Source organism: Cupressus sempervirens, chromosome 8 (assembly GCF_028749045.1).
Source record: "Cupressus sempervirens isolate cs-2001-9-10 chromosome 8, ASM2874904v1, whole genome shotgun sequence".
NCBI lineage: Eukaryota > Viridiplantae > Streptophyta > Pinopsida > Cupressales > Cupressaceae > Cupressus > Cupressus sempervirens.
The window spans coordinates 251,417,306-251,441,110 of record NC_143125.1 but is presented as its reverse complement, the minus strand read 5'-3'; the positions used below and the strand labels follow the sequence as shown (position 1 = coordinate 251,441,110).

Genomic DNA, 23,805 nt, shown 5'->3' with positions numbered 1-23,805 from the left:
ATAAATTTCAATTTGTTTCACTATTATTATAATTAATTTATCCTATATTATTACATCGTTTTTTGTGGCTGTCCCCAAAATTTGAGAAGTTTCTTGTCATCCTCAAAACTCATCATTGCATCCCCCTGTGCTCCTGTTCTGAGGCTCTGTTGAATGCTGTTTGATGACTATGAATTTAGTGGTAACTAGTTGATGATTAGAAGTGTGCAAAGAACTTATGAATATCAGCAAATATTCCAGGCATTAGAACTAGGATTATTCATGTTAGTGATTGAGTCATGGTTGTTAGTATATATTATATACATTATGTTGCTATCATGGGTATTTTTGGATAATTGTAAAATAGGCTGCCGATAAATTGGAGCGAACCTGGAATATGGCAAATATGTCCTTGTAAAATAAGTAGAGTATGACTGTGTGAGACATACTCTTGATGAATTAGTAAGGTACAAAGCTGATCTTTCTGTGCTGTTAAAGATAGCCGAAAGGAATCTCAATGTCATGTTAAGCAGTTGCCAGTCCATTTTGAAAACACTTTTATTGAAGAATAAAGATTTGGGGTGTTATAATGCTCCTGTAAGGCTTAGTGGCCAAGATAAGCCTTCAAAATGTTAGTTTTATGGATTCTATTTGCAGTCTATTTTAGTGTTGAAATGATTGATCATGCTTTGAAACACCCATCCATCAAGACTCTTTCCGAATGGGTTGAATAGAGTTTTCTTGCTTATTCACTCCTGGGGACCTTTAATGAGTTTGAATGGTTGCAAATTTCATAGGCATGCAATTCAGTCAGCCTCTGTTGGATTTCTTGGAAATCAATGTTGCTGTCCATTTTAAATGAGGACCTTTCCTTGACATTGTAAGGGAGTTGAGGACTTCTAAGCAAGAAATGGATATTGTGTGCCTTTTCTGGTTAAGATATGGGAAAATGTTAGCTTTTCTCAATTTCAAAGGAAGAGACTGCCTTTGTATACATTCTTACATTGATATATTGCTTTGCTAACTTATGTAACAGACGATGCATTTCTGCAAAAGTAAAGATTTGTCCTGGAGATGCATAAGTTTATAAAATTGATAATGGTTCAGTTAGATCTTAATAATTATTACCAAGGGTCCCTATTCTAGCACATATCATCATTGAATCTGGTCAGATTCACCAAATCCTATACTACTATTTCTTTGTTCCCTAAACTAATATGAGACTCATTTCTTTAAAAAATGGAGGTCCCTGCTTCAAAAGGCATACTTTAATGAAGTAGAATTTAATTAGATTTGGTTTCTAAATTCTCCTTTTCTTACGTTTATGCTACCATTTTGAGGAAAATTAGATTCTGATGTCTCTAACTTTCTACAAAAGGATTTTTTTCTTTTGCCTATAAATTGGTACATTGGAGAGTAAGGGGGCAAGGTAGTTGATTGTATATCTCATGTCCTTTTAGCGGAACAGTAGCATTTAACTAGAAGAGATACATCCCTGGCATATTTTATGTTTATGATTTGTAATGACTAACTCAATGTTGTCAGATAGAGGACATTGACAAATTGTGCTTTGTTAAGTACAGGAAATAACAGCAGCAGTCATCAATGGAAATGGAACTGAGACAGGCCATATTATTAGCACCACTATTGGAGGGCGAAATGGACAACCAAAGCAGGTTAATCTGATTATCATCTCATCAAAGCTTCCCTTGTTTTAATTAATAGTTTATGGCAAGTGATGTGACTGTTTTCTTATGCAGGTATATGAATTTTAGATCCATATCTCACTATTACTTCCTCAACAACATGAAGTTAGTCATGAAATAAAACAGCCAGGATAGTACAATGGAGCATTTACCAATCTTCTATTATATTTGAATAAATACAAAATGATGCTGACGAGATGGGGTCCTTTGATGTCAAAGACGGAATGTTTGACGATCAATTTTTTTTTTGGTTGAATGACTATAATATCCTTTCTGCTGGTTTCTGTTACCATTTTTTTCATGACGATAACTTATAAGCATGGATATCAAATACTAATTTGTAGTTTTTCTGGGGCCAATCTTTACAGATTATCAGCTACATGGCAGAGCGTGTTGTGGGCACCGGCTCATTTGGTATTGTATTCCAGGTAATTATTAATATAAATTGTTCCTTATGTTAAGACACAAGTATTGAAGTTTATTTCGGGTTCACTACAGGGAAAAAACACTTGATTTTCTGATTTTTGTAGTTCTGGCTGCAAATTATATTTTTCTGTGCAATTTATGGACCTAGCAGATGAAGCAGCAGATTGCAAGTGAAAACATCATTCTTCTATTTTCTGTGGCTAATTTAAACAATACCATTTTCCTTAAGTTTCAGCTGTTGTTTTGAATGGATTATTGAATTAGGACTTATTAACCTTTCCGATTTGTAAGATGCATTTAAATCATGCCTTGAACTCTGAACATTTTGCATTTTGATACTTGGTAGTCTGCATTTTGGTTATTCATGCTTGTCTTAAGTAGAAACTAGAAAGTTTTATTAATTTAATGGTTGATATATTCTAGTTTTGTAGTAAAAATTCTGTACTATTTCATTGCAAGAATGGAATTTGAGTCTATTTTATTCAACATACAAGCAAAAACTTTGCATGTAATATTGTATATTACAAGAACAGAATTTAAGCATTTTTCTTTACTTTATTTTCAACATTGCAATTGACAATAAGATACTACCTTAATGGGTTTTCTTCATTAGCTAATTATTCACTGTATCAAAGCATGTGGTGAATGTCTTCTGTGACAAATGATTGCTCAAAATTTGGTTGTTAAACATGTCAGTCATTCACTGCAGGCCAAATGCTTAGAAACTGCTGAAATCATTGCAATAAAGAAGGTGCTACAGGATAAGAGATATAAAAATCGAGAATTGGAAATTATGCGCATGCTTGAACATCCTAATGTAGTTCAACTCAAGCATTGCTTCTTTTCTACAACTGACAAAGATGAACTTTATCTGAACCTTGTGCTGGAGTATGTCCCAGAGACTGTGTATTCAATTGCAAGACACTTTAATAGGATTGGGCAACACATGCCATTGATATATGTTAAACTATATGTTTACCAGGTACACTGATTTCCTTTTAACGGGTGTGTTTCTGTTACCGTTCTTACCTTGTCTGATCATTTTATACTTAGCTTTATTGGTTTTATAGTTCTCTCACTTGAAGATATTACAGATCTGTCGTGCTCTTGCTTACATTCATGGGATTGGTGTTTCTCATCGTGATATAAAGCCACAAAATCTCTTGGTGATTATTTTAAATATGGTGTTGATCATTCCCTTAAGTTGCAAGAAAATCGCTTAATTGGAATTTTATTGGCAGAATAATCAGAGTATTTTTTTCTGGTATAATATGCAGGTCAACCCTCATACGCATCAGTTGAAGCTTTGTGATTTTGGTAGTGCCAAAATGTTGGTTAGTATTTAGTCCTATCTATTATATTTTTCATTGTTGTTTTAACTTTTAACCATTAAAATGTTGTAGATGTGTGCATTTTGTTTTTTTCACTCACCACCTGGAATACCTTGTTTATTAGGTGAAAGGAGAGCCTAACATTGCATACATATGTTCACGCTACTACAGGGCTCCAGAACTTATATTTGGAGCTACTGAATATAATAGTGCAATTGACATATGGTCAATGGGTTGTGTCTTAGCTGAGCTCCTCTTGGGTCAGGTATGGTTTGATCCCTAATTTCTGCAGCAGGCACACTGATGAAATGAATACGATTCAGAACTGCATATGTCTTTGGACAATTCAAAATGTTGAACTTTGTTAATTAAATTGATAATAATTGTGAGATAAGGGAGATTTATCAAGCATTACATGTATTAAAAGATTTACCAACTGCAAAAGAGGGTAGAGGGTAAAAGCCCAAAGAATCATGTTTTGTACTCATAGATTGCAAATTTCCAAGTACTCTCTGAGTTACCTAGCACTCTATTTTTGTGGCTGGTCGAGTTTTCACAAGTTTATTTCTCGCATTTTTATAGGCACAAAAAAATGTGGGTAAAAATGTCAATGCAGGTAAAACACTAGTTAAAATGCATTTTTCAGATGTTGCTTTTGCTATAAAATAATAAAACCGTGTTTTCTCTTTCAAAATGTCAATTTTCAATTTAAAAGACTTTTTTTAATTGAAGTGCACAAAAAAATGTCTCTTTATGATATTTTAATTTTTTAACACTTTCTAAGTTGTCGAGTTTTTGCTGAGTTGAAAAGTTTGGGCTTGCTGAGTATTCTCCAACTCTGAGTCTGCAAACTATGTTTTTATTAATGTTCAGTCCACCTCCATATTAAAAATTTCTTAGAGGTGCTTATGTTCTTTGTGGATACCTTTGCCTTGTGATTTTTAGCACAAATTCTGCTAGGAATACCAAGCCTTAATGAAGAACTGTGCTGAATAGGTTACAAAATCAAATACTTTTAGAATAGAATGACAAATAAAAGTATACACACATAAATAAGCCAGCTATAATCCTTCCTAGAAAAAAATCCCCTTAAGAAAAAACATCATCCATTTGAGATATTAATTAATGAAGAAGAATACAATGTACGGAGAATTTCACTTGTGCTCAATTTGCTTTTTCTGCCTGTCAAATCTTACAGCATATACCTTTAACAATGTGTCCCTAATGCAATATGCACTCCTAGAGAACCTCTTTTCAATACACTCTACGAGTTGCATTTCTTCTTATGATCAATCAAACATACACTGGAAACCTGTTACAACATTATATGACCATACATCCATTGCCATGCATTTGTTAGATCCTGTCTCAGCAATATGGTACTTTCTACCCTCTCATGTGTGTAATATCCCCTTTTTGAAATTAATTAAGAAATAATTATAAAATCAATTTTTTTTAAATAATAAAATATTTTATAATGTAATTACAAGTTTAGTTTAATGAAAAGTCAGGAGGCATGCAATGAAGATTTGTGACTCCCTCAAACATGAGATATAAAAAGGAGAAGAGTTCATTTGAAAGGGAGATATGTAGGAAGAAAGAATGGAAGATGTGAATCGAGAAAGAATAAATGGAAGAGGAAGGAGAGTTGTGAAGAAAATATGAAATTGGCTCCAAAAAGCATTAATGATGATGGGTTGTGACTTTCAAAGAGTGGTAATTATGAAGGTTGTGACTCTCTCAAAGGGGAGAAATGATGAGGGGGTGTAACTCTTTTGGAGGGTGATAATTGTCAATTGTTGTACTCATTGCAAAGGGATGACATGATGAAGAGGTGATTCCCCAACATTAAAGGATATAAAAGGGAGAAGGTATCGTTTGAGAAGGATATCTAAGGGAGATCAATTTGGGGAATAATTTATTATTCTCGAAAGCAACGATGAAAAAGTTGTGACTCAATTCTCATGAAAGGTGATGACCTATCTAGTGATAAATTATAAAGGAGAATCCACTCCAAGCATTGAAGGACCACTTGTCAATCATCACTCATGAATCCATCAAAGTAAATCCTTCATTTCATCCAACAATCATTAGTCCCTCAACAAATCAAGATCAATTAGCAAGATCAAGCAAACAATCATCAAATCCACAAATAATCACTTCATCTTGGGACCAAATAAACAAACAATTCAACAATCAAGCATCACTAGAGAAAATCAACATTCATTCAATTGTCATTCACCAATATATCAAACAACACTCATAAAATTATTGCTCATCACTCATCTAATCAACACTCAATCATCACTCCAATTCCTCAAATTATAGAATGATCAAGGAAGAAGAAGACAACCATCTTGTGATGTAGTCAATATTGTAGTATTGATAAATAAGATGTTATCTAACTTATAATATTGTATGAAATTGGTATAGTTAGTGATGGTGAAACATTGACCAATTTAGATTATTTATTGTATTTTAAATCTACTTGTTATCCTACAAACAATCATCTGAATGTGACAAGGATATACAAGAAGGGAGCAGTTATGATAGTGCCATCTAAGTAGGCCACTTCATGATGGGTGACTGACATGTCTACCACATGTGGCCATGGGGGGATTGCATTTTTCCCTTAGGCTTAGATAGGAGGAATTCCAAGCATCCTATTGTGGTTTCCTTTCCAAATTCTATGATGTTGATTATTGGAAAGGTCACAATCATAAGTGGGTGAATAAGTTGTCACAAATAGGGAAGGTAGATACAAGCATTCCTACTAGGTAGACCACCCTATGATGGATGACCTACGTGTCTACCACTTGTCAGCCAAGGGAGGATTACCTCCGCTTTTGGGCTTAGTGTGACGGTTGCTTTGGGCACGTTGTTGTGCTCCCTCACTCAACCAATTGATGTGAGTTTTGTTCCACAATAACATGCAAAATCGAATACTTAGTATCTCAAGATGAAATACCAAACCTCCAACTTTGTCTTGAATAAGGATGCTCATATGCTTAATAATGTAGACGAATTGCGTGACCATAGGAGACAACCTCAAGGTTCCTTCTTATTGTGGACTTTCACTGAGGTATAATGGTGTGATATGCTAGTTATTAGAAAGGGACTTACACTGTTCATTCAATGGATATCAATTTGACTTTAACTTCTTCAATCACTTCCAACTAAACAACTTGCAAAGAGATAAGGGTTTAGAAATTCTACCTAAGAATGTAAGACAACATTGATGATGTGGTGAGCTTCTAACCAATCCTTGCTTCACCATGTCAACTAGGCATAGAAGGGTGCTATCTTCTATGGATTCAGAAATGAGTTTCACATTGTCAATATTCATCCAAATACCCTATGAAGGCACAATCTAAATAAATATCTCCAACAAAAGTTAAACACTTGCAATTTAGGCCTAGACTAACCTTGCATTGTTACTTACAATCAACAAGTATCAAAAGTTATGAATACTAGCTTCACCACTAATAACCATTCAACAATATCTTCCATTCATCTACTTTTATTCAACATGAAATGAAATCTAATCCAAGCAAGGAGTGGGAGAAACCATGCAATACTTCAAAGCAACATTAAGTAACCCACCATGAAGACCAACAATGAATTGTCAATTACTTTGATAGAGTTGAGGAGGAAGGATTGCTGCAAATGTAATGGCACTGCTTGTAATTTCTGTGTTTTCCAAAGGCAGCGATCTGTCTTGCATTTATATTGAGGATGAGCCAAGGAGAGACATGTCCTTTTATGGAACATGTCTATTCATTATTATGTGATTAATGTAATGACAATTGTTTATGACAATGTACATATATAGATATATATGCACATAATATCTCTTGGATCATTATATTAATTTCTTCAGCAATAAATAAAAAATATATAATTTGTATTAAAATAGTTTAAAAACCAGGAACAAAGCAGAATGCCCAGAGAACAGTATGAAGCAAACTAACCAGCCCTCATAAATATCAACAATTACAAAATTGGGGGAGGTGGCCTAAATAATATAAGAGCTTGGAGACTATCTATTGACTACTAGACCTATCTTGAGTATCTTATACATTGATTTTTTACAGTACAAAAGGATCATAAATCCTTCATAACAGACTGTAGGTATTAAGATCCTCTGTTCCAACATTCCTGTGTTGAGAAATTTGCAGAAACACCATTATGTATTGTACCACTTGGGCTGTTCATTTCACTATGATTATCCTTGTCATGGTGGCTGTATCCGCCTCTGTTGTTATCTGAATCCAAGTGACATTTTTCCATTAGACTGCTAAGGTCATCCATCTTAGATTGAGTGAGAAAACTTGATAGTTAATATATCTGCCAGCTTTCACTTTATCCTTAAGGATCAGCATGGATCCATCATATATCAGCTTCATGAACTTGCTTTTAGGAATATCCAAGCAAATAGATACCTGTGACATTATGTAAAAATGGATGAGTTTAAGATTAAACTCAGTAGGGCATCTTCTAACATTTTGAAATATCTCTTTGTTCCCGTCTTTCCAAAGAAGCTATAGAATTTCACCAGTTAGCACAGACCAAAATCTATTCTAATAGAAATCAAAGGATTCAACATACACAGCAAGAATCTCACTCCAAGACAGTTCAGGCTTCTTATTCCACTCAATAGGGAGACCAAGGAAAATAGACCAAATTTTCTTAGCATAAGTGCACTTAAAAAATAAATGTTCAAAATTCTCAGGCTTTTTACACATATCACAATAATGGGCTCAACATTGATGGAGGACAACACAGAGCCAACAAGAAGTTTTTTCATTAAAAGAAGCCTTCTAAAATGAACAATTTTTTCTCACAAGGACCTTTCCAAAAGTAATCAAAAAAGAAATGCCAGTTTGAAAAGGGAAATTCAAACCCCCAACACTGGGACACCCATGTGAGGACAGAGTGATCATTCTTAAGCAAGCCATATATATTCTTTGTAGAAGCATCTTTATAGGAGAGTACCATCAGCCCGTTTTATAAACCTGCCATACGCATCACTATTCATGACTTTACCAACTCTATCTCTATTAGTCACTCTGGATAATAGATGAATGTCTTCTTTTGAGAAGTCTGAATACCAAATTTGAAAGAAATCTCATCCCATGACCCTAACTTATTGTTGACAAGTAGATCATTAATAACAAAAATGCATTTTTGGTTCCATTTGTTAGCAGAGCAACATTGGGTTAGGGCCAAAGGCTTGTTATTAAGATACAAACCCCACCAAATTGATTTATCAACAACTACATAATTTGGAGGACCACTTGTAGCACCCCTGGAAGATATAAACTCCCTCACTTGAGACCATGCTTTCCAAAAGGAATTGAACACCTTGGAACCAAAGATCTTCAGTTTGAAATCTCCCATAATGATATCCCATAATGGAATGTTTCGCCATTGTTTTCCTTTTTTGACTAGAGATCTTTCAATATTATTCCTCACAAGAACCTTCCATGATTCATTCCCCCATATGGCTTTATAAATCCATTTAGAAGCAAGAGCTAACCCATGAGATTTAATGTCTTTCAACCCTAGACAACACCATTCCCATTTTACAAATGTCTATTCTTAACCTTTCTAGGCAAACAACACCATTCCTATTTTACAAATGTCTATTCTTAACACCCATACCATCCGATCACAGGAAGTCCCTTAAAATCTTTTCAAGCATATTATTTTGATACTTGGCAAACAGCTAGGTGGAGGCAAAGTAAAGGTGATCAGAGGAGAGCACTTTCTGCACAACCTGAACACTCCCTGCAAGAGAGAGGGAATGAGTTTGCCACTTGATATGCTTCTTATTAATCTTACCATAGATCCAATCCCACATGTCAGAAATAGATGGCTTAATGGAAAAAGGAATACCAAGATACCTTACAATGGTTCTAGAACCAGCCCAATTCCAACCCATATTTGTCAACCAATTAGGAGGAGAATCTGACCAACCAAGAACATCTTTTGTGGACCTACCTTGGCTCTAGAAGCCAAACAAAAGAAGTTAAGCCTGTCAAGGGCCTTAGGAAAATTCTCTTCTGAAAGCTCTAAAAACAAAGTAGTTTCATCAACAAATTGGGCATTAATCAATTCTTCTAAATTAGGAAGAATAATGCTTTTGATAGGGATATCAAACATCTTATCTTTGAGAATGTAGAATAAAGCATCATCAACAATCACAAAAAGGGAAGGGGCAATGGGACACCCTTGCCTTATAGATCTTTGCAGAAAGATAGGATTAGACAGCTTTCCATTCACATCAATCACTGTAGAAGAATCTTTGAAGAGAATTTCAATCCGTTTACAAAAGTAGGAGGGAAACCCAAAAGCTTTTAGCATGTCAATAATAAATGGCCATTCAACCCTATCATATGCCGTTTCAAAATCAAGCAGAATCATGGCTACATTTTGCCCATCTTCCTTTGCCCAATGCATGCCTTCCCAACCGGTGAATAGATTTTCTAATATATATTTTCTCTTAATGAAACCAATTTGAGTAACCAGGACAAAATTGTTTATGATTTCTGCAATTCTTCTAGCTAATACTTTAGCAATGATTTTGTATGACAGATTAAGAAGGGTAATAGGTCTTTAATTCTTGACCAAAGGTTTGTCCCCATTTTTGGGAAGCAACTTGATGACACCTCTGTTTACCTTACTACCCAAAGATCCGCATTCAAATGCATCATTATAAAAACAGAGAAGTTCCTCTCCTATCCACTCAATATTGTCTTTTTAAAAATTCTTCTGTGAAACCATCCAAACCTGGTGATTTCTCATTTGCCATAGACTTAATAGCACCAGTGATTTCATCAAGTTCGATACATCTGCTAAGATTATCTCTATCTAGGGCAGAAAGCTTTTTAGGGATAATGTTCAAACAACCCTTTAGAGCCTCTTTTTGTTCTTGTCTAAATTCAGATGAAAAGAGCTTGGAGTAGAACTTATAGAAAGCCCCTCTAATCAAAATAGGATCATTAGTTTTACCCCCCTCAATCAGCACATGCTCAATCATCTCTTTCTTCTGCATAGTCCTTATGATATTAAAGAGTATCTTGACCTTATAGCCCCTTCTTTCAACCAGTTCATCTTTGCTCGAATTCTATGGCCTTGAATCTTATATCTTTGAAGAAATCTAAGTTGATGCTTAGTAGAGATTAGTACTTGTTCCAAGACAACATCTTCCCCTCTACTTTGAAGTTTTAATTCAATTTCATTAAACTTGCTTTGTAATTCATTCTCCTCCTTATTCCTTTCATTAGCAAGCTTTTTACCAGCAATTTGATACACTTTCCTCCAAGCATCAACTAACAAGTCCCATTGTTCAACCGGTCTCAAGGACTGGGCACACGTCTTGGAAACATTAGTCACCATTCTAATGGCATCCTTGGTATCAGAATCTTTTAGAAGAGAAGAATTCAACTTGAAGGTTTGGTTCTAGATATGCAATTACTGTCTACACTGTCATGGTTGAAAAGAATCAAAATGTGAATGGGAGAGTGATGAGAAAGGGAGGCAGGGGACACAACTACAGGAGAGTGCCCTCCTTTGCTCTGAAAGGAGAAGAAAGAAGAATCACCATACACCCTATCAGGTCTGCAGAAGACTCTACTCCTGTCCCCTTGTTTATTACACCAAGTATACCAGATATCCTTATAATCATTTCTCCTTTGCTCAAGAGGATCCAAGAGATTAAAGCACCTTTCAAATTTAAACCAGACATACTGTTCATTACCCTTCCAAGTATGTTTTACCTCTCCCTGCTTCTCACAACCATATTCCACCATGTTAAAATCACCAGCAAAGATCCAATAAGCTTTGGGGAGACTAGAGGAACACCAATCCTAGAGTTTATCTCTTTCTATATAATCATTTAGAGCATAGATATTGCAGATTCCAATCAAATCCCTATCACTTTTAAGAATTACCCACAGAGCTCTCTGACATGGAGAGCATCCATGATCCAAAATATGATTATTCCACTTAGGACCAACAAGGATGGCAATTCCACCTTTCCCTCTCTCATGATTGAAGTGAAAACCTAAAGCTTTATCCCAGAGAAATTTCAACATACAAGAGATCTGAAAGCCTACTACTTTAATTTCTTGTAAACAAATAATATCTTTATATTTCAGTTTGTTACACCAACTCCTGAGAGAATATTTTCTGTCAAACATTTCAGGCCCCCTCACATTCCAACCATGCACATGTAACATGGATAACATTTTATTTGGATGGAGGTTTCTGGTTTTTGTACAACTTATTAAAACAATTCGGGATATCATTCTTGTTTCTATCATTACTGTATAGAGAATTTCTCTCATATGCTTTCCTTTTCCTCCTTACCACTTCAGTAAATTGATCTCCGGAGTCAATATTCAATTCCTTTGGAGTCTCAAGTGAGGAAATATAACTCTCCTTAGGGTTCACAATAACACTTTCAATTCTTGCTGGCTTTCTCATTAATAGGTTTAATAGCCAATTGTTGAGCATTCAATCTAGTGGGGATGATATTATTACTGGCCTCAACCTAGAGTCATGGGATGAGTTCCTACAAAGTTTTGGTTGTTTTGACCAGCCGGGATCACAACAAAATCTCTATCATACAGAGGATTTGAGAGAGTGATAAATGCACTTTTAGCAATAGTTTCTACTTGAACAAACTTTTCTATTTGGGTGGATCAAACCACACTAGGGTTATCTTTGTCCACAGAGTTAGATATGTTATTCAAGTCATCCGGGGCATCCACTTTAGGGTCTGGCATATGGGTGCCATCTTTATCACTTTAGCTTTATCAAACTGTGATTTAATCATTGGGCAGTCTTTTTTAACATGCCCATTAACCTTGCAATGAAAGCAAGTGTGAAGGTTACCTAACAAGGCAATCTCCAAGGAGAAATTTTCTCTTTCCAAATCTAAAGATTGGAAAGTCTACTTCAAGAGATAATGCTATAAGAACCCTTTCATTTGAGTGTGGCAATGTAACCCTAGATTCTTCAATTTGTAGAACAGACCCAAGCGGGCTTAGGATTTGAGAAATGAAGGGCCAGAATTCTGCTTGAAGATTCTTTATTTCTACCCAGTTAGGAGTAGGTCTTTCTTCAACTTTTTCAAAATTCCCTTTTGGAGACCATGCGAATGCATGGAATAGAGAATGTCCCACATTCCAAAACATTTTTTTTACAACTCTTTCCTGCATATCGTGACTTTTCAGAAAAACAACAAACAAACCCTTTCGAATCATTCTGCAAAAGCTAACATGAATTCCAAAATTTCCCCCCTAAACTGAATTTAACCATTCATCAAAATATTTTTGAGAGGGCAAAGCTTTATGATCTAAGCGCACAAAAAAAATAGCTATATTTTCCAAATGACTTTGCTCTGCCCTAACTGCCTTAATCATGTCCTCATTGGGAGACAGGGTAAATTTTCAAACCAGAAGAAGGTGCCTTACCATTTCCTCCAACTTCAGATTCACCTCCATTTCCTTGTCTATCTCCATCGGTTGCGGATACTCCCACTCCTCTTGGGTAACTTGCAACAAACTTTATTTTAAAAAATGCCATTAAAACTAGTAGAGACTGGGCAAACAAGAATAGACTCCTTAGCCAAGACTGCCTTATATGATGGCTTCTCACTGGCATCATTACTATTACCATGGTTGGAGTTTCCATCATTACCAGAAACACTCAAAGTCCTCACTTCCTTTTCATTACTCAGAACATCCTGATCACACTGCATGCCATCATTATTTGGTGTTTCAGTCTCTCCCTATGGGGCACTGGAATCACAACACTGATTTTCCATTAATCGTGGTCAAGACCGAAAGGACCCAATCCAAACTGGCACACAACAAATAAAACAATGAAGAACAAACGCCAAACAAAAAGCAAATAAATCACCCAAAGTACTCATGCAAAACACTAAGCTACTATAAGGAAACCCAAAGAAGTCAACAAGCTCGCACACCCTCCAAGGTTGCAGAGCCATATGGAGTTGCAAAGCTTCTGATTTCAATACAAAAAACTAATTTTAACTCAAAAAATATATTTTAGAAATATATATAATATCATATCTCATATATATATGTATGTATCTTCAGTAGTTTTGTCCTTAATTATCGGTTCGAGTTCGGTTTGAAATACAGGTTTGAAGAACTAGTTTGCTGGTACGGCAAAATTTTGGAAAGGGTTTTGGGTTTGTTCGTACAAAAACATGTATATATATATATATATATATATATATATTTATGAAGCCGAGAAGCATAGAGTATCATAAAATCATATGATGTAAATTAAGTTAATCATTTAAACAACAACACCATAGGCATAAAATTTAAACACGTAAGTTGTAATCATAGCATCGTGAACTTCTTTTGCTCAATCACCTATCTGCTCTCAAAATCACTTATTTGTACACCACAAATGATGTTAGAAGCCAAAACAACCTACTTACATTCACTTTTAATGGCAACCAGAGCTCAAAAAATATAAAATTTGTTATAAAAAGTGACTTGAAAGTCCCTTGTCCACATAAATTCACATAAATTCACCCAAATTCAACCTGGGCAGCCAAAATTCACCCGGGTTTGAATTCTGGATTGCGGGTTCAAACAAGCCTAGGGAAAATCAAATCTTGATAGAACCCGAGTCGAACCAGACTAGTATTTCGAACTGGTTCGAATCCAGGCAAGGTTCTTGGGCCAAAACAATGAACTCGGGTAACTAAGATTTTGTCTCATAGGATTTATCTGATGGAAGCTACAAAAACATCAATACTCCCTTTTAACTAGGGAGGATAAACACATGATTTGATATTACCTCAATGTGATATCAAGAATGACATGATTAAGGATCTCTTTGATTAGAAGATACCCACCATTTAAATATCATCTCATGATATCAGGAGTAATGGCCTTAGAATTTCAAGTCGCATGATATTCACCAAGTTCTCCAAGTAGTGGCCTTCGAATATCAAGTCGCATGATACTCACCAGATACTCAAAATGTTCATAAGGTACGTGCACACGTATCACTCTATGATACTTACGATAGGAACATTAAATCATGGTTTGTTTAAGGAATTTAATCCACCATGATATATCTATACAATACAACTAATAGATATCTATATGACGACATATATCTCTTAGTTTATTGATTTACAAGATATAATCTATTATGATCAGCTCAGATATCAATCATATGCTATTTATCATAATAGAAGGTTAGACTATTGTAAGATCATCACCTTACTATAGTAACCAATAGCAAACATCAATGAAAGACTGTCACCTTGCATGCTGTTTCCACAAAGTCATGTAGTAACTCACATGACATCCACCATGGACATTTCTAGAGGGTAGAACAAAGGCTTTCACCTCAAACTTCTCTCTCACATAGAAGGATGCATTTAAGTAAATCTCAGTTAATCATTGATGTTGCGGCTCCCTCTCACTAAAGGCTTCGATCCATAACTCCAAGCTTGTCTTGGATAATGTAGAAACTTCACCTTGGCAGAAGGTTTGGAGAAACTATTAGTTGTCAAATCTTTTGTGATAATGTACTTCGAATGAGTAGTGCTCTAATTATCCATCTACGGTTTAGGCATACGCATAAAGGCCTTTTAGTCTGCAGATATGGAACTTAATCTCATGAATCATAGTCCTCTAACTGCCACAGTGTCTTCATCATGGTCTACTCCCTATGAATCAATACGACCAAGATCCTCAAAAGTTGACTGGAACATATCCTCTATCTGCTCCCTCTTGATATAGAAGGATATTCATAATCTCAATCATCAAAGATATCTTGCTTCAAGAGTCTTATATTATCTGACATGATTCATATTTGGCTGAAAGTGGTAGATCCAAGACCACTTTGGAGTTACTATCATAAGATCAAGTCCTAGAGAAAATAGTTATATGACCATCTTGATATTTGAGCAAAACCCCATTGTAGTGTGCTCCGTCTCATTGGAAGAGCCCCCTATCTTGATTTTACGTCATAATCCTAAATGCCATCACTTGCAAAAGATGCCTCAATAACATTCCTAATGCACCATTCTTCTCTTCCTGAAAATTCCAAGGAAAGGAACAAGAGTATATTAGGTAAGTTACTCTTATTGTTCATACATATAAGCGAGTGACTATAATAAGCAAATAAATGTAATACTCAAAGATAATAAATACTTATCTGCACATTAACATCCTTGATGCAAGTTTGCTTCAATGCATTAAACTAGAAAACACCTCTATTTAAGTAACCACACTTCCAGATTGTTTGAGAGACATCTCCACTTTGAACCATTTCTCTCTAAGGATGGTTCAAATTTGAACTCTAATAGTGTCTTTTCTCTGATATCTTCCTTTAAAGATGGTTTTGTTGAAGATTTTAGCTGCGATAGAGATCTCTAAAAATATGGACATTATTAATGTTATGGTCACCTTCAGCTGAAGGGAAATTTTATGATAATAATTGTAAGATTAAGTATAAAAACATGTGTCATTCGACATGCGTTGAGGCATGGAAATTTGTAGAGTTGTAAATTTGAAAATGAAGAGTCATGGGAAATTTCAAAAGACCTTCGGTTGTAATGTGAAGAGTCTCTCTATGTGTTATATAAATTGCTTCAAGCGAATTTTATATATGTCACTTCAAGCGAAAGACATTGTAAACTTGAACATTTTATTATCAATAAAGTGATATTTTGTTGTACGGCTGGGTGGTTTTTCCCTTCATTTTAGAAGGGTTATCCTAGGATAATTTCTGATGTGTGTTGTATCTGTTGTGTTTTCCTTATTTGCCTTTAATCCTAATTTCTGGGCACATATCCAACATGGTATCAGAGCCAGGTTAGATAATAGCCTTTATGGAAGTTTTTTTAGCTTGTGTATCAATTCAAATCTCTTAAGTGCATCCCTCTCATAGGGTATCTGCAAGTATTGGAGTGTTGATTTTGTTGAAATATGGTAGCAGCAAGATAGATCTTCCATTATCTCAAGACTGTTTTACTTGAATTCTTCTTCAATTTGCTTTGTTGATTCCTTGTTTCAAGTTCTCTTCACCCTATTTGAGCACTCTGGTTGCTGTTCGTTCTCCAGTATTTCAAACTCTGTTTTCTTTAGTTCATCTGTATATGCTAAGTTTCAGACCTTGTTACTTTCCGCCTCCTTCAGCATACAGTATCCATCAGCATACTGTTTCTCTATAAAGTTAGTGGCACCCTGCTATCTCATTGTTTGTCTGCAGTCCACGTCTTTGAATTATGGATGTCTTCATGTTTCTTTTTTTTTTCTATCGTGGAACGTTATATTGGCTGCTGCATTTCTTGTGCTTCTCATCGTGCAGGAGCTGGCATAATCTTTATGCATCTTTTATGTGCCATTTCATCGTGGAAGACTTATTATTATTTTCTTTTGGCGGTATTCTATTATGGTTCGTGGTTGTTTCATATTCTTGATAATGGGTTTTCACAGTTGACGATTTTCTTGCTCTTCAATGTTTTATGAAGGGAGCAGTTAGCGTTTTTGTTCTTTTCTTACTTTTTTGTCCGCTTGTGTAGACATGAGTTTATGTGTGCGTAGTATTCATTCTTCAAGGACGACTCTTTGTTTTTGGGCCATGATAAAGAGATTTAATATTTTCTGGTGCATTATTCTAGGGGGTTCGATTTGTGTTTCTCTGTGCAATTTCTCTGTCATTCCAGATTGGTGGCTCATTTTCTGAAGGGATTTAGGAGCTGCGCTTTTTTAGGAAGCTATTCTTTTATTTCTTCTGAGCCATGTGTTTCCTCGCTTTGATGTGGATTATTACTCCTTTCAAGTTTTTAATTCATTTTTCATTTGCTGGATCTACGATGACATGGCATCATGTCGTCGTTATCACTATCACCTGTTCTTTGCTATGGAGATCTTGTCGGGTTGTATGATCTGTTCAGTATTCATGGTTGGCAGTGTGTATCAAATCTGCAGAGTCGGTATTTGAAGTTGACGACATTTGCAAGCCTGCGTGAAGGTGTTTTTAGGTCATTTTTGCAATACACCATTAGTAGTAAATGGTGGGTATTGCATGCGGTCTGGAGTTGGATGTCACCATTGTGCTCTCAAGTAATGTGAATCGCCATATACAGTTTGACTGGAGTTGCAAGAGAGTATCGTGGGCCATCATCTTGTCGACTTTTCACAGACTCATCCATATACCAGCCTGCCTGGAGTTGTGCATCTATTATATCTATTACTGAGAGACTTGGAGTCATCGGAGGGGCAACAACATCCTCCAAGTGTGATTGAAAAGAAAAAGGAAAGGAAGGGCTGTATTGTTTGAGGGTGGGGTGTTAATATGGAGAGAGGCAGTGCATTAGGCACTAGTCCTAGCGGGGAAGATTAGAAAGGCGGTGCATGGGGCTCCAAAATGATGGTGCAAACATGCAAAGCCAGACCTTATCCTGACTGTTAACGCTACATTGGGTGCGACAAGAAGCTGAATGCATAATCTCAACTCATCTAAATCTAGCTTGCTCTGTCGCTCAGGAGCCACAGGAAGAAAGACATCACTCCTGTCACCATGTAGTTCACAAGTGTTGGTAATCTGAAGAGTTTCATTAAGGTAACATTATTATTTCCTTGTAACAACTGAGGTACGTAATCTGTTCTCTGTATATAATTGTTATGAAGATGTGTATCTTATATAGTTGTGATTATATCTTTCACACATCTTGAAAAAATGACAAGCAAAGTATTTGAGTTGAATGCAGTATAGTTCTGGAGATTGCATTGACTGTATTAAGGAATAAAACAATTATGGGCAGACAGGTTCACAAAACAGCAAGTCATTTAATATTTCTCGCACTAGCTGATGACGTTGTGCCAGTTGTCAATGATGCAGAATGTGTCATGAGAAGGAACATCTATTAAAGCTCCTCTGTTTGGCACTCAAGTTGGAGATATTCTGCAGATCTTAGATGTTAATATACTGAGTTTAGATGATTAATTATATCACTGAGAGTGGTTTATGTTTTTTAGCATTAATGATGATCTCTTTTGTCACAGGAGAAGCATTTAGATGAATGTTGCTTTGATATTACATATTCAGAGGAAGATGTTTAACTTCAGAGGGATGATACTATCATGATCTTATTGCATTGAACAAAGTAGTCCTTGATTTTAATCTCTATTGGTTGTAGGATACAACAAAAATGATCTTGAGAGGGAGATGTTCAGCTTTAGAGGGAGTTGTTTTTGGTTGAGAGGTAGTCTTCATAGTCTACCTGTCTTTCTTATACATGCTTTTAATGCTTCTGATATTGTAGAATTGGAGACTCTTGTTGGAAACAAGTCTCAGCTATGATTTTCTGCGTTGATTATGAGTTCTTATTCATGTGAAATTAAGAATAGTTTAAAGGTCAACCTAATAACACTTTCACTTACGAGAGATTCATAGTGAGCATCATGTAGAGAGAGTCCATGATATCATCACCTTGAGAGATTCCGTGATGGGAGTTGGAAGTCATGTTGAGAGAGTCCATGATTGTATCATGTTGGAAGAATCTATGATAAAATGATGGTTGTAAACCTTACTAACTTGTCATGTTGAGAGGTTCCATGGAAACATCACGTTGCGAGAGTCTGTGATGAAAGCTGATTGTGATTTTTGCAGGTTTGTCATGTTGAGAGATTCCATGACAGCATCACGTTGAGTGAGTCTGTGATGAAAGTTGAATGTAATTTTTGGAGGTTTTTAATGTTGAGTGATTCCATGAACTATGTTTTGGATCTATGTGACCATAATTTATCATTGATATTTTTGATGCAACCTTGTGTGATGGCTTAGCTAAAGATCTCTCTCTTGCTAAGTGGGAGTGTTGAAGATTGTAGTTGCAATAGAGATCTTTATCTCTAAAAATATGGACGTTATTATTGTTATGGTCACCTTTAGTTGAAGAGGACATTTTATGATAATAATTGTAAGATTAAATATAAAGATGTGTCATTCCACATGCGTTGAGGCATGGAAATTCGTAGAGTTGTATATCTGAAATGAAGTCATGGGAAATTTCAAGATACCTTCAGTTGTAATGTAAAGAGTCTCTCTATGTGTTATATATATATCACTTAAAACAAAAGACATTGTACACTTGAACTTTTTTGATGATTAATAAAGTGAATTTGTTGTGTGGCTAGGTTTTTCCCTTCATTTTAGAAGGGTTTTCTTGGGTATTTCTGGTCGTTATTGTATCTGTTTTAGTTCTTCCTTATTGGTGTTTATCTCATTGATTTCTGGGCAAAAATCCAACATCTTCAGCGTGGAAAAAGATCTTATATGTAAGGTTATTGATTTCTTGTCCTGAGGCCAATGTATAGAAATCTAAGGTGTCCTTGAAGTTCTTAGCTTCCTCAGCTGATCCTTCACCGTAAAGCATTGTATCATCAACAAATTGTTGATGAGTGGTGGGTTCTATGTTCCTAGTAATGCTTTCCCCCCTTATTTTATCCTCCCCCCTGGACTTGTTTAAGGTTCTATCCAAATGTTATACCATAATAATGAAAAGAAAAGAAGATAGGGGGTCTTTTTGTCTAAGACCTCTAGATGACCCAAAGAAACCTTCCATGAGCCATTGATGATAAAAGAGAACTTGGGACTGGCTATACATTCAAAAATGAGATTAATCCATTTTCTGGAGAGACCAAAATTTTCTAATACTTTTCATAAAAACCTCTAGTCTACCTTACTATAGGCCTTACTAATGTCAGGTTTAATCAACGTGCTAGTATCCTTCTAATAAATAGAGTGGATGACTTCTTGAGCTATGATGACTCCATCATTGATTGACCTCCCTTGGACAAATCAAGTTTGTTCTTCACTGGTAATGTAGGGAAGTAGATGCTTCATTCTATTGGCCATGGTTTTTGTAAGGAGCTTATAAATGGTGTTGCAAAGTGATATTGGCCTAAAGTCATTGAGATCTTCCACCTTGTCTTTTTTTCGGATAACTACTATAAAGGTGTTGTTGGTCTACCGTAGAAGTTTGCTTTAGTTCCTAATTCCTTCTAAGGCGGATGCTACCTCATCACTTATGAAGTGCCAACCCTTTTGAAAATAGAAGACTAGAAACCCATTAGAGCTAGGTGCCTTATCTGCTTGCATTTGTTTTAGGGCTACTTCAACCTCCTCCTTAGTAAATTTAGCATTTAATCTTTTGTTTTGGTCTGAGGTAATAATGCTAGGAATATTAGTTAGTAGATGATTTTGATGACTGAGATTAGACTCTATTAAAATGTTTAGCAATGATTCAAAATGTTGTATACCTAGTTCATATATGATCTTAGTGTCTTCTATAATTCTACCATTACTATCTTTTATGCTTAAAGTCCTATTGATGTTTTTGCGTTTTGTGCTATTATGAAAAAAATTAGTGTTTTTGTTTGTTGCATCTAGCCAAATTTCTCTAGATTTCTGGCACCAATATCTCTTCTTTGGCTAGGATATCTTTGTATTCTAGTTTTAGGTTCTTTCCCTTGAGGTATAATTCCTCATTCATCCCTTTGTCTATGACTCCATTGTTCAACAATTCTAGCTCCTCCTCTATTGGATACTTTTTATTAAAGATATTCCCAAAAATTTCTTTGTTCTAGGTCAAGATTTTGTTCTTAATTATTTTGAGTTTAGTGTTTGCACAAAACATCTTGGATCCCTTCACCTTTTCCTCTTTTGTAGTACGTAATAAAGTAATGTTGTAATTAGAATTAGTTAAGCTTTGTTGGGAGAGGGTAGGTAGGAAGTGAGGGGATGCGTCTGTTGATTTTCCTAAACAACTGACCATTATATAAGATCTTTGGAATATGGATGATGTACTCATGTTTTTAGTAATCAATAAAGTAATAACATTTCTTCACCATTGTGGTATATTGGTATTACCACTGGTAATATATGTCATGTTGGTGTAATTGACTCCATATTATATTGCTTAATACATTCTGCGTTGTGAATCATTCTACATTTTGATGCTATTGCCTAAGTCCAAACCTGGATGTTGTCCGTTAGGTTGGATGGAGTAATGTGAAGACCTTTCCTACCACATATACATGTAACACATATTGAGGGAGAAGAGAAGGAAATAACAAGAGAAGATCAGGTGACATGAGATCTGGTGGTGGCCGGGAAGTTTCAGTTGACCAATATGTGCAAAGAGAAGCCTGAGAGAGCGGTTCTAGAGAGCAGGTTACGGGATGAACTTTCGGTGCCACTAGTGGTGTACGATCTACTTGGACAAATTCCTTGACTATTGACAAGAAATTTGGTACACGTGGAGAGAGAAAGAGCCGAAACGGAAAGAGAGCGGAGGAGACAACAAGTGCTCCAACAGTTTGCCGAAAGAAGTACATAGGAACTAAACCAGCGTGACAATTCAAGGAAGATAACCAGACACAAACAATTCATGCCCCTGCTTCCAAATTAATACCCTAGGCAAGTGCCAGAAGAAGAAACTAAAGGGGAAGCCGCCCTACGAACTTTGCGTCTCCACCAAAATGGGGAAAGACATTGCCACGCAAGGGGATTGGTGAACAACCCTCAAAGTGCAAGTCAAATCGAGGAAAGGCTGATTGAAAACACAATAGAAGAAACACCGAGAAGGAAGGAAGGGTGGAAGAATCCTGAAATTGTTGCACGAAGAGCATCGACAGGAACAAAGCTCCAGCCAGACAAAAGAACAATAAAAAAGGGAAGGGGATATTACTGGACCAAGAACCCAAGAATCTAGCCCATCAAGAGGGAGCATCCTAATAGGAGGGAAGAGTGGAAGGAAAATGGCGTTAGATAAACAAAAATTCCCTAGATTTACTGGGGAAGGATCAGAGGACCTTGTACGTCATTGCAAAACATGTATAACTATATGGAAATCCAATAGAGAAAATAATGCCGATGAATGGTTAAAAGCTTTCCCTGCCATGCTAACAGGTATAGCTATTGACTGGTATGCATACTTGGAAGCTGTGAAGAAAACCACGTGGAAGGACCTTCGTACTACCTTCGAGGAGGAATTTAGACTTATAAGGGATGAATACGAGATAGTCACATAAATCTATAATACAAGGCAAGGGAAAAATGAATTGGTCAGAGCATATAGCAAGAGACTCAAGGAATTAATAGGGAAGTTGGACAAAATACTGTCGACAGATTAAAAATGAGGTGGTTCATTGAGGGGCTAACTCCATCGTTGAGACAGAAACTGAAGATAGTACCACCATCATCCTTTGTCGATGCATGCACTCAAGCAATGCATATAGAAAGTGAGAACAAAACTTCCAAAGCCAAGAGACATGGAAGCAGGAGTGAATGTTCATCGGAGAGTGGGGATGAATCCAAGACCATCCAAGCCCTGAGGAAGGACATGATCAGGCTAATAAAGGAGGTAACAAGAAAGGAGGAGAAAAGAGAGGGGAGGGAACTATGGCGTACAAATTGCAAAAATGAAGGACACACAAAAGGGACATTCCTGCACAAAGCCTTTTGTGACATATGTCAGGTGTTGGGCCACAAAATTAAGGACTGTCCCTACAATTTAAAGGCAAAGAATGCACAAGTATTCTTTACCCAAGAAGAACAACCCACACCATCTTCCACCCCTCCACGAAACACAAATATAGAAGCCTCACTTGGGGGGTATAGAAACAATAGTCAGGGAAGCAATAACAATAGCAATAATAACATACCCAGGAGAGCAATCCAGTACGATTCCAAAGGAAGACCTATGATCCAATGTAGGTGATGCAATGAGTGGGGGCATTTTGCTCTAGATTGCTAGAATGGTGGAGGACAAAACGAAGGAATGTTGTGTAAATGGTGCGTATCGGGTAATCATGAGGATGCCAATTGCCCTAGACAAAAAGGGGTGAACATCCTTGACATTATAGAGCCAAAAAACAAAGTGTTGGCCATTATAAGAATGCAGGCAAGGAAACTGGTATACCCTGATGCAACCACAGAGAAAGAAAGATTCCAAGAAGCCATAAAAGACATTCAAGATAACATGGTAGAGGAAGGGAAAGTATGTACGACTAAACTTCCAACCACTCGATTGGTACAAAATATCATGAAACAAGTACTGGAGACCACTATTCTTGTGAGAATTGGGGATCTAATAGAAATGCTACCTCAATTACGGGGAGCAATAACACAAGGAGCAAGTAACAAAAGAGAACCATCTACGGAGAAAGAAAAAGAGGAAGTACAAGCCGAGATAGAAACTAACACCCTGTTCACCATAGGGATGGGGAGGATACCTGTAGTGGTAGAAATGGAGATAATGAGATGCAAACTCACAAATACTATCGTGG

At 36.2% G+C, this 23,805-nt stretch overlaps 1 protein-coding gene across 3 annotated transcripts in view; it reads left to right on the top strand.

Annotated features, from left to right (window-relative positions):
* Positions 1–23,805, top strand: part of LOC149542426 (shaggy-related protein kinase epsilon-like) — a 130,103-nt gene that overhangs the window by 29,116 nt on the left and 77,182 nt on the right. For all 3 annotated transcript variants that reach the window (XR_016355464.1, XM_089797365.1, XM_089797363.1), the window contains 6 exons: positions 1,563–1,655; positions 2,054–2,113; positions 2,821–3,093; positions 3,206–3,277; positions 3,389–3,445; positions 3,567–3,707. Coding sequence is in view for 2 of the 3 variants with exons in the window: in XM_089797365.1 (XP_089653491.1) it covers positions 1,563–1,655; positions 2,054–2,113; positions 2,821–3,093; positions 3,206–3,277; positions 3,389–3,445; positions 3,567–3,707 (696 nt within the window). In the remaining variant the exon portion in view is untranslated. The remainder of the gene's footprint in view (positions 1–1,562; positions 1,656–2,053; positions 2,114–2,820; positions 3,094–3,205; positions 3,278–3,388; positions 3,446–3,566; positions 3,708–23,805) is intronic.